Raw genomic sequence first — 11,871 nt, 5'->3', positions numbered from 1 at the left:
GCAGCTGGGGATGAGTCAGCAGAAGATCCAGCAGAGATTCCAGGAGAGAGAGAAGGAGCTGAAGGAGCTCCAACAGGCTGTGGAGTCTCTCAAGGTGAGTATTGTTGACCAGAGGAGACACACCATTTCACTTCTCTCCTACAGTCAGAGAGAGAGGGAGAGGGGCCCGTCTCCTATCCCACTGAGCCCACTGTTGGGAACAGGCTGTCTGGACCCCTTTCAGAGAATAGACTACTTAATATAACCAGCGGAATATGAACCCAGGTCTACCATACCTATTGGGCTGTGGGCCAACACTAATATTTTAGTCAAAGGCGGGGCTAAATCGTCACATAACCTTGAGTAACCATGACTGACTCATGTCCCCTATACATTAACATTTTATACATTTTAGTCATTTAGCAGACGCTCTTATCCAGAGCGACTTACAGTTAGTGAGTGCATACATTATTATTTTTTCATACGTGGAGCTCTCAATTCAATTCAATTCAATTCAAAAGGGCTTTATTGGCATGGGTAATATATGTTTACATTGCCAAAGCAAGTGAAATAGATAATAAACAAAAGTGAAATAAACAGTCAGAAATGAACAGTAAACATTACACTCACAAAAGTTTCAAAGGAATAGAGACATTTCAAATGTTATAATTCAAGTGCAAACAGAGTGAGCCATGCGCCAGACAGAGTTCTGGAGGTGAAATGGAAATGAATGAGGGAGAGTTAAGTGAGGTAGAAGGTGTGGTGAAGAGCTCAGAACCAGAGCTTGGCATCAATGGACATGATAAAGAAGAATCTGCTGCAGTAGGAGTTACATTGTTGGAGAAAGTGGATCCATACCTTTTGGCAGATCCATTTGTGGTTTCAGGGTGGGAGGGAAAGGAGTTGGGTGCAGTTGAATCAGTGAAGGTAACCTGTAGTGGACTTGTGATATTTGTTTGTGTTTCTTCTGACCAGAGGGGAGTGGGCGCTCCGCAACCTGGGTCAAGATCTGTTTCTTGCTTTGCTCTTAGGAACAGGGCACCATTGAAAGGAGTGATTTCTGGGGTAGCGGTAAGTGTGGAGGTGGAGCAAATCAAGTTGAAGATTCCTGGGGCCTCATGTATCAATCTTGCGTACGCACGAAAACACGGCGTACGCCAGCTTTCACGTTCACGGTCAGATGTACTAACAGTGAAATTAACGTAAGAATGTGCGTTCTTCCACGTAAACTTCAGGCCTGGCGTACGTACATTTTTGTGATGTTTGTCCGTTGGCGACTCATAGAGGCAATAAAGTGAAGTGGCAAACATTACACTACGAACTGTTCTATCGCACCTGCCAGATATTGCTTATAATTTGTAATTGATAAATGATTTGCCATATTATTGTCACACGAGTCTTATTAGAATATTCTATTAATTATGCAATTAAGTAAGAACATATATAAAGGATGTGAAAATTGATACAACCCGTCTAGCAATGGCAGCTTTGGCTTTATTAGAAGACATTTTCAATGGACAAATCCGGAGAGAACAAGTTTTTAGGGACCACAGTGATTTTCTGGCCCACGACAATGACTGGCTCATCAGCCGTTTCAGATTTCCAAGGGCTATACTCTTGGAGCTCTGCGCTGAGTTGGGTCCGAATTTGGAAAGAGAGACAGTGAGGAGCCACGCATTACCCGTTCCTTTACAGGTGCTTACTACACTTGGTTTCCTAGCAACCGGTTCTTTCCAAAGAGAACTGGCAGACCGCTCAGGAATAAGCCAGTCGTGTTTGAGCCGTGCAATGCCACCTGTATGGGACGGCATCATCCGCTTGTCTACCAGGTATATAACGTTCCCATACGATGCAGGTGACCAGCCAAACATCAAAGCGCAATTTGCAGCGATAGCCGGTTTTCCTAATGTAATCGGAGCGATCGACTGCACACATATTGCTATAAAGGCGCCATCTGAAGACGAATTTGCATATGTGAATCGGAAACATTTCCATTCAATAAATGTGCAGATTATATGTGATGCACAAATGCGCCTAACAAATATTGTGGCAAGGTGGGCTGGGTCAACCCATGATTCATATATCCTTACAAACAGCATGGTTGGGATGAGACTCCAAGCTGGCAGGGTGCGCGATGGGTGGCTACTTGGTAAGTTATGCATTTAAATGTATGGTTCTATCTAAAAGTAAAATGTTTGTGTCTGTAATTATTATTACTGCCCATCAGGAGACAGTGGTTATCCACTAAAGACGTGGCTGTTAACCCCCCTCACCAACCCACAAACTGACCGAGAGCGCAGATACAATGATGCTCGGTCAGTTGTGGAGCGGGCGATTGGGCAGCTGAAATGTCGGTGGCGCTGCCTTGACAGGACCGGGGGGATGCTGTTATACCGCCCTGACAAGGTTTGCCGCATCATACTGGCCTGTGGAGTGCTGCACAATGTCGCGCACAGGCATGGCATACCCCTTGGTGAGGTGGGGGCACTGCCAGATGACCCTGACCCAGGACCAGTATATGTGCAGCACAATCAACAAGCCATTCAGGCCCGTCAACGTGTAATTGCGACAATATAAATGGTACTCAGACACAAAGTTCATTTTTTTGACCAATTCTTTTAATGAATGGCTTATTTCTGTGAGTGCGTCAGTGACATTTTTAAGGTGACTGTTCATTTCTTCAATGGCCTTAACAATTTGTTGTTGTGACTCCAGAACAGCATGCGTCAAGACACGGCCAGATGGACGGGCTTCAGCACTGGGGGAACATTAGAGACACGGGAGACGCTGGACTGAATGGGCTCTGGCTGCTCAGGTGGTGCGGACTCTGAGTGCGTGCCAGTGGACGTTCCTGCGGTTCCTAAGTCCAATTAAACACAGGCACATCTTAACAGTAATTTGAGTCTGTTCCTTATTAATGGGTACACGCATTTGCAATAAAAGCAGTGGATACGTGAAATCTCTGGTGTACCTTTTGCTATATTGCATGCATTTTAAAATTAAACGGTGGCTGGCTATGTATATCAAAGTTAAGGAAATAAATCTGAGTCACCTTGCTGGCAGTCCTGTAGTATATCCGAGTCTCCTACATCAGCGGATACGATTCCAGAGATTAACGTGTCTCCTACAATAGAGGCAACTCTCTGATCAAAGGGTGCAAGTTCATCCGTCCCTGTACCACCGCCTGTTCTGCCCACACTTTGTCGGTGCGCAGCAGTTCTCCGCTTAACTTCCACCTTTATGTCTGACCATTTCTTCTTCAGTTCATTTACGGTGCGACTCTCAGATCCCACCGCGTTGACGGCATCAGACAAACTCGCCCACTCTTTTTTCTTTCTTTTGTTATTAATTCCAGAGGACAGATTTCCAAATAAAATATTTTTTCTTGTTTCTACCTCTGATAGTAGCACCTCTAATTCGTTTTCAGTGAAATTTTGTTTCTTGCTTGCTTTAGCCATGTTCTTGCAGGTTTCTTTTGCCAAATTGGACTAATTACCATATATAAATTGATTTAATTGAGGGAGGAGACAGGGTGTGGTGTGGTGCTCGTGCATGTGCGCTCAATTTCGCGTTGATTGGGATGTACAAAGAGAATGTATGTGGAATGCTGCGTACGCAGAGATTCATACATCAGATTTTTTTGGTGCGTACGCACATTTATGGCTTTGTCCGTACGCAATGTTTTAGTATGAATTCAACGCAAGTCTTTGTACATGAGGCCCCTGGTGTTTGTGATGCCTGCCGTTTGGTGTGACAGTCATGTTAGGATATATCAGTTATCCTGTTAGAGCTTTTGTGCCGAATCCACTGCACTGTTTCAGGTGCAACGTTTATGGTCATGTTGCAGCAGTTTGTAGGAGGGGGATTCCAAGATGTGGGAATTGTGCAGGAGGGCATGGGATAGAGGATTGTGTAGTTTCGGTGGATAAAGTTGTGTGTGTCAACTGTAGGGATGCCCATGTTGCTGGGGATCTGAAGTGTCCGGTGCGAGAGAGGTAGGTTGAGGTGGCTTGAGTCAGAGTAGTGCAGAAGGTGTCGTATGCTGAGACAGTGAAGAAAGTAGAGGCGGATGTGTCAAGGGTGAGAGATCCTGAGAGGATCCCTGTGAGTAGTAGATCTGTGCCAGCACAGAGGGATAGGCCAACGAGTGATATAAGCTTCAGTAAAGTTAGCTTCTTACCATTCATAGCAATGTTTATTAACTGTACTGCAGAAATGGAATGTAAATCACAGAAAATATATGTTGTGGTGGCAGCTGCAGAGAAGTATTTGGGCATACGAGATTTGACTTCAGAAGAGTTACAGGGTGTGTTGAGTGGTGGTGTTCCGTCCTCCCAGGCCGTTGGCATGGTGCAGGAGCAGATAGGGTCAAAGTAGTGGAATGGGGTAGTGGGTATTTAATGAGTGTAGGGTTAGTTGGAAGGGTGTTTTTTGTATTATTACAAAGTATAATGGATTGATATTATAGTCCAGTTGGGGGCGGTAATGCAACATATTGGATACCAACCACCGTTAAACTCCAAAGAAGAAGAACCGTTATATTATGGCTTTGTACAGAGTTGTAACGATGTCTCTGTCTCTCTCATTCCATCACTTTTATGGTAGTTGGTTTTGTGAGTCTCTGGTTATGAATGGGGTGCTGACAGACAAACGTTGATGGATATTTATAGAGCTCTGAACAGGACGACAATTGATTTTTTTTATTTTTTTATTTCACCTTTATTTAACCAGGTAAGCCAGTTGAGAACAGGTTCTCATTTACAACTGCGACCTGGCCAAGATAAAGCAAAGTAGTGCAATAAAAACAACACAGAGTTACATATGGGGTAAAGAAAAAAACATAAAGTCAGAAAATACAACAGAAAATATATATACAGTGTGCAAATGTAGCAAGTTATGGAGGTAAGGCAATAAATGGGCTATAGTGCAGAATAATTACAATAGTATTAACACTGCGAATGCTAGATGTGCAAGAGATTATGTGCAAATAGAATACTGGGGTGCAAAAGAGCAAATTAAATAACAATATAGGGATGAGGTAGTTGGGTGAGCTAATTTCAGATGGGCTGTGTACAGGTGCAGTGATCGGTAAGGTGCTCTGACAACTGATGCTTAAAGTTATTGGGGGAGATAAGAGTCTCCAGCTTCAGAGATTTTTGCAATTCGTTCCAGTCATTGGCAGCAGAGAACTGGAAGGAATGGCGGCCAAAGGAGGTGTTGGCTTTGGGAATGACCAGTGAGATATACCTGCTGGAGCGCAGACTACGGGTGGGTGCTGCTATGGTGACCAATGAGCTAAGATAGGGCGGGGATTTGCCTACAGTGATTTATAGATGGCCTGGAGCCAGTGGGTTTGACGACGAACATGTAGTGAGGACCAGCCAACAAGAGCGTACAGTCACAGTGGTGGGTAGTGATGGGGGCTTTGGAGACAAAACGGATGGCACTGTGATAGACTACATCCAATTTGCTGAGTAGAGTGTTGGAGGCTATTTTGTAAATGACATCGCCGAAGTCAAGGATCGGTAGGATAGTCAGTTTTACGAGGGCATGTTTGGCAGCATGAGTGAAGGAGGCTTTGTTGCGAAAATAGGAAGCGATTCTAGATTTAACTTTGGATTGGAGATTCTTTATGTGAGTCTGGAAGTTGAGTTTACAGTCTAACCAGACACCTAGATATTTGTAGTTGTCCACATACTCTAGGGTCAGACCCGTCGAGAGTGGTGATTCTAGTCGGGTGGGCGGGTGCTAGCAGCGTTCGATTGAAAAGCATGCATTTAGTTTTACTAGTGTTTAAGAGCAGTTGAAGGCTACTGAAGGATTGTTGTATGGCATTGAAGCTCGTTTGGAGGTTTGTTAACACAGTGTCCAATGAAGGGCCAGATGTATACAAAATGGTGTCGTCGTCATAGAGGTGGATCTGAGAGTCACCAGCAGCAAGAGCGACATCATTGATATACACGGAGAAAAGTGTCGGCCCAAGAATTGAACCCCGTGGCACCCCATGAGACTGCCATAGGTCCAGACAACAGGCCCTCCGATTTGACACACTGAACTCTATCTGAGAAGTAGTTGGTGAACCAGGCGAGGCAGTCATTTGAGAAACCAAGGCTATTTAGTCTGCCAATAAGAATGCGGTGGTTGACAGAGTCGAAAGCCTTGGCCAGGTCGATGAAGACGGCTGCACAGTACTGTCTATTATCAATCGCGGTTATAATATCGTTTAGGACCTTGAGCGTGGCTGAAGTGCACCCGTGACCAGCTCGGAAACCGGATTGCATAGCGGAGAAGGTACGGTGGTATTCGGAAATGGTCGATGATCTGTTTGTTAACTTGGCTTTCGAATACTCGAAAGGCAGGGCAGGATGGATAGGTCTGAGCAGTTTGGATCTAGAGTGTCACCCCTTTGAAGAGGGGGATGACCGCTGCAGCTTTCCAATCTCTGGGGATCTCAGACGTTATGAAAGAGAGGCTTGAACAGACTAGTAATAGGGGTTGACAATTTCGGTGTGCTAGTTTTAGGAAGAAAGGGTACCAGATTGTCTAGCCCAGCGGATTTGTAGGGGGTCCAGATTTTGCAGCGCTTTCAAAACATCAACTGTCTGAATTTGTGTGAAGGAGAAGCGGGGGGCATGGGCAAGTTGCAGCAGAGGGTGCAGAGTTGGTGGCCGGGTTAGTGGTAGCCAGATGGAAAGCATGGCCAGCTGTAGCAAAATGCTCTTGTTGAAATTCTCCGATTATTGTAGATTTATCGGTGGTGATAGTGTTTCTAGCCTCAGTGCAGTGGGCAGCTGGGAGGAAGTGCTCTTATTCTCCATGGACTTTACAGTGTCCCAAAACTTTTTGGAGTTAGTGCTACAGGATGCAAATTTCTGTTTGAAAAAGTTAGCCTTTGCTTTCCTGACTGCTTGTGTATATTGGTTCCTAACTTCCCTGAAAAGTTGCATATCTGGGGGGCTATTTGATGCTAATGCTGTACGCCACAGGATGTTTTTGTGCTGGTCAAGGGCAGTCAAGTCTGAGGAGAACCAGGGCTGTTATATCGGTTCTTAGTTCTGTATTTTTGAATGGGCATTTTAAGATTGAGAGGAAATTACTTTTAAGGAACAACCAGGCATCCTCTACTGACGGAATGAGATCTATATCCATCCAGGATACCTGGGCCAGGTCAATTAGGAAGGCCTCCTCGCTAAAGTGTTTTAGGGAGGCGTTTGACAGTGATGAGGGGTGAGTCGTTTGACCGCGGGACCCATACTGGACGCAGGCAATAAGGCAGTGATCGCTGAGATCCTGGTTGAAGACAGCTGAGGTGTATTTAGAGGGTATATTAGTCAGGATGATATCTATGAGGGTACCCATGTTTAAGGATTTAGGGTTGTACCTGGTAGGTTCATTGATAATTTGCGTGAGGTTGAGGGCATCTAGCTTGGATTGTAGGATGGCTGGGGTATTAAGCATATCCCAATTTAGGTCACCAAGCAGTACAAACTCAGAGGATAAATGGGGGCAATCAATTCACATATGGTGTCCAGGGCACAGCTGGGGGCTGAGGGGGTCTGTAGCAAGCGGCAACAGTGAGAGACTTATTTCTGGAAAGGTGGATTTTTAGAAGTAGAAGCTCAAACTGTTTGGGCACAGACCTGGATAGTATGATAGAGCTGTGCAGGCTATCTCTACAGTAGATTGCAACTCCACCCCCTTTGGCAGTTCTATCTAGACGGAAAATGTTATAGTTGCCAGGGATGAAATTTCAGAATTTTTTGGTGGCCTTCCTGAGCCAGGATTCAGACACTGCTAGAACATCAGGGTTGGCAGAGTGTGCTAACGCAGTGAATAACTCAAACTTAGGAAGTAGACTTCTGATATTTATGTGCAAGAAAACCAAGACTTTGCGTTTACAGAAGTCAACAAATGAAGCTCCTGGGGAGTAGGAGTGATACTGGGGGCTAACAGGGCCTGGGTTAGCCTCTACATCACCAGAGGAACAGAGGAGGACTAGAATAAGGATACGGCTAAAGGCTTTAAGAACTGGTCTTCTAGTCGTTGGGTACATAGAATAAAGGGGGCAGATTTCCGGGTGTTATAGAAAAGATTCAGGTGGCCTATGAACAGACAAGGATATGGCAGAACATGAGTAAAGTGGAGGCAAAAACCTAAGCGTTGGCAGTAACACTGAAAGAGATAGCATTCTAGAGGCATAAATTGGAGTCGGTCTGTGAGTGTATGGGTGGGCGGGAAAGGTTAACAACTAAGGCAGGTTCAGCTAGGCTGGGGGTCTCACAGTGATATAGTACAATTAGAAATAAATCCGAAACAACAATAAACTAACCATGTTTGGAAGCTGAGGCTAAACATAAAACAGGATGTAGTACCGTAAAAGGAACAGTCCAGCAGATATCAGCTGTATAGCTGAGTTATCACAAGGTCCGTGGTGAAGCGCAGTGAGCAAGAGGCCACGGCGAAGCGTGGTAGCTACGTCCGCTTTGTTGTGCAGCCAGCTGGTAGCTGACGGAAAACTGATATGTTCTGGGTCGACAACGCGCATGCTGACTGGGTCCGAACATCCGCGCGATCAATGTCCAGTGATTAAAGCTCAATCCCGATGTGGGAAAAAAAAAAAATCAAATGTTCTGGGTGAAACACCGCCAGCTGTGGCCACTAACAGCAAGTGCTAGTTCAGTAGCTAGTCCAGCTTAGTGAGGAAGCGTGGTGCCAACGGGCCAGGGCTAGCAGATGGATGGAATCTTCTGTGGGTTACGTCGGAACTACATCAGACGATTTCGCCGGGCAGACTCAGCTTCCAGTAGGATCGGCGGCCTCCGCTGGTCAACCTAGGTGGTCCTGCCCCAGTTGATAGAGAGGTAGAGGCCGGGAGATGGGCCGAGCTCTGTGTTGATTAGCCAGGGACCACAGCTCGCGTTTGTTGTAGCCAGCTGCGGGCTTATGAATCCGGAGTTAGAGGTCCAGTGAATCAGTGAATCCGGGCGGAAGAACTATATGCCTGGGTCGATAACGCCCAGACTGGCCGAATATCCGGTGATCAATGTCCAGTGATTAAAAATTAATCCCATGCGGAAAAAAATCCTATGTTCTGGGTGTGAAACACCGCCTAGCCGGCATAATAGCAGAATGAAGCTAGTTATAGCCAGTTTCAACCGGAGATTCTTAGATTCTGACTAAAAGGTAAGTCAATAATAGAATCCGCTCACATACTATGAGGCAGTTGCAGGAAAGTATATTTTGTAGGAAGATGAAAAGTCTGATAGGGAAATATGTACGAAAATATAAAAAAAACTGGGTATTTTTTACAGGCTATTTACAGACACACGACAGAAACAAGACCGCACTACTTCGGCCATTTGGATTACAGGTGTGTCAAGCGTTTATGGAGCAGAGGCAAAGACTTGCCTTCAGAACCTGGACAGAAACACAGTATTTAGCTTTAAGGATATGTATTGGGTGCATTTAAATCAACATCTGTATGTGCCTTACTAGTGGAGGCAGGTGAGATGCCTTTGGATGATAAGCGTTTTGAAAAATGGTTAATATCTTATTCACAAGAAGGTTGAAAGCCTGTAAGTTGGAGCATCCCACTCAAGCTACTGTTCTAGATGACTGTTGGGAATATACTAGTAGACAAGGCAGTGGCTTTGGTTGGACAGCTGGAAGCTTGCTGATGAGAGTGGTTTGAGGCAGCTGGAGGCTGGCCCTTCTTGTGGTGATAGGGGCTGCTCCTCCATGCTTACTCCCAGACCCTGCTGTTGATCTAACTTGGTAGAGAAAATGAAAGATTGGTCAGAAGTCAGTGATATAGGGAAAATGGTTGACAATTACATTGCTAGAAGTTTTTATGCTTTTTACGGCTTTTCACAGATGGATCCAAGGACCCAGATAGTGGGCCCGCAGTGAGCAGGCGTTTACATTCTGAATCTGATGGCAGATATGTAGAAGACTAACAGATGAACTAAGTCAGGTATACTCTGTGTGAACTGTTGGTATGAAGATGCCCTCCAGTGGGTGGATGGACATACAACCTAGTTAGAATTATAGCATGCTCAGACTCTCTGTCTGTATTGAATAGCGATCATCTGGTAAATCTAATAGGAGTGACCCACTATTGGAGGCATTATGTTATTATGGAGAATTGAGAGAATGGGTGTAGTAGTGACATTCTTCTGGGTCCCAGCACATTCGGGTGTGGGAAAGGAATTAAATTGTAGACCAGTTAGCTAAAAGAGCTTGGAAACGAGATACATAATTTATATTAATGTTCCACTGAGTAGAGGTGAGGCCAAATGTAAGATCAGAGATATTTTGATAGATGTGTGGCAGAAGAGATGGAACTCTGAGCACAAGGGCCGGAAGCTATATGCCCTCCAAAAAAAGGTCGATGGACCAAGATTCAAGTGTCAGATTAGGAAGGAAGAGGTGGTGTTTATCTGATATGCGTTTAGGATACTGTACATTGAACTCGCTATTACATCTGGTTGGCAAGCATGGGAAATGGGTTTGAGTCTGGAGGGTAAGTGGTCGATGAAACGGTGGATGTGTGTGTAGTTATATTGTTGTAAGTATGTTGAAGAGAGGGAAAGATTGGAAGGTAGGGTCATTGAGGCTGGACTGCGTTGGGGGGGTTGGAAGAGATTTTGGGGATGGGGGAGGGTATATTAGAGTTAGTAGGGCTCTTTTTTTTATTTTCTCAGAAGTACTGGAGTTAGGGTAGTGAGGATTTAGAAATGTTGAAATATGATTGACCTCACACACTCCAGCACAGTAGGTGGCGGCATGTGCACCCTTAATTCGCTGGTTTGTGGACCGCCATTATTTCATAGAAGAAGAAGTTGGCTCGCGTGAGAGTTTTGTGGTTCGGGAGGTGGGCATCTATTCTTTTTTCTTTTGGTGCGCATTTTCTGAATCTTATTTTCTGATGGTGGAGGATTTGTTTATTGGGTTTCACTGTTTATCGCTTGGAGTTGAGGGGGTGAGTAGGGGTAGTTGGCTAAAGGCGCTCAACCTGAGGGGGACTAGTAACTGCTCGCCCGGGGTGCTGCTGCCCGGAGAAAGGTGTGGGAGGAGTTTGCTCATGGTCGTTGCACAGGTTAGGAGCGGAATATCTGCACTCTGTAATCCAGAATGAACAAGGCATGGTGGCTGTGTTAATGAAAAAGGCTTGTCTTGTTGGGCAGTGGGATTTTGGTGGAGGTTAAAAGCAGAGATTTTACTCGACAAGAGTGTGGTGGCTAATCTGCCCGTTTGTTACTATCTAACAGACCGCAAAGTAGTTGGTTAGTTCTGGCAAGCAAGTGCTTTCTCGTGTGCGCTCGGCTGGGAGCCAAGCGAACTGTTAAACACGTCTGTTTTCATAGACAAGTGTTTGCTTTCTTAACAAACCGCCAAGGTTACAAGGGAGTGGTGGAACAAAGCGGTTTGCTGCCAGTGGGATAGTTTTGTGTTTCTAGTGTGGTGGATCACCAGGTTATAGGCCACAACCAGGAATATGATTGATAGGTAGGACAGGTGGTGAACCCAAATAATCCCTACTCAGATGCGCTAACCTCAACCCTAGTAAACATGCATTATAAAAACCCTCTACATAAAATTATCTCAGTTACTGGGAGTAAATAGCCTCTGAATAGAAAAAGAAAAAACACTCGCATCTTCCAGCCCACCAATAAATTACATAATGCAACCGCCGCGATTACATATTTACCTCAACATGCCCCTCGTTATGTTAGAAGGCAGAGTGGTTTGGATGCTTATTGACGAATTTTGACACCTAACGTACTAGGAAAATACGCTTTTGTTTACTTAGGAACTGAATTAATGTTCAGGCGTATTGATAATCATTATAGTAATGAAGCATAATTTCCAAAACATGACCATAAAAACAGG

The 11,871-nt window shown here is 45.0% G+C and overlaps 1 protein-coding gene across 1 annotated transcript; it reads left to right on the top strand.

Annotated features, from left to right (window-relative positions):
• Positions 1 to 1,067: 1,067 nt before the first annotated feature.
• LOC123490340 (putative nuclease HARBI1) lies at positions 1,068 to 2,744 on the top strand. Its single transcript, XM_045220376.1, has 3 exons — positions 1,068 to 2,128; positions 2,207 to 2,559; positions 2,695 to 2,744. The coding sequence occupies exons 1-2, from the start codon at positions 1,459 to 1,461 to the stop codon at positions 2,554 to 2,556; spliced, it is 1,020 nt and encodes a 339-aa protein (XP_045076311.1). The 5' UTR covers positions 1,068 to 1,458; the 3' UTR covers positions 2,557 to 2,559; positions 2,695 to 2,744.
• The last annotated feature ends 9,127 nt before the right edge of the window (positions 2,745 to 11,871 follow it).

This window comes from Coregonus clupeaformis, unplaced genomic scaffold (genome assembly GCF_020615455.1).
Source record: "Coregonus clupeaformis isolate EN_2021a unplaced genomic scaffold, ASM2061545v1 scaf3687, whole genome shotgun sequence".
In the NCBI taxonomy this organism is placed as follows: domain Eukaryota; kingdom Metazoa; phylum Chordata; class Actinopteri; order Salmoniformes; family Salmonidae; genus Coregonus; species Coregonus clupeaformis.
The sequence above is the reverse complement of the archived record's forward strand: the minus strand, read 5'-3'. Positions and strand labels throughout refer to the sequence as shown.

What these genes read in the sequence shown, in the direction of transcription:
- LOC123490340 (XM_045220376.1), top strand. Translation starts at nt 1,459, where the DNA reads ATGGCAGCTTTGGCTTTATTAGAAGACATTTTCAATGGACAAATCCGG. An exon ending in GCGCGATGGGTGGCTACTTG is followed by an intron (nt 2,129 to 2,206) that starts GTAAGTTATGCA and finishes ACTGCCCATCAG; the next exon opens with GAGACAGTGGTTATCCACTA.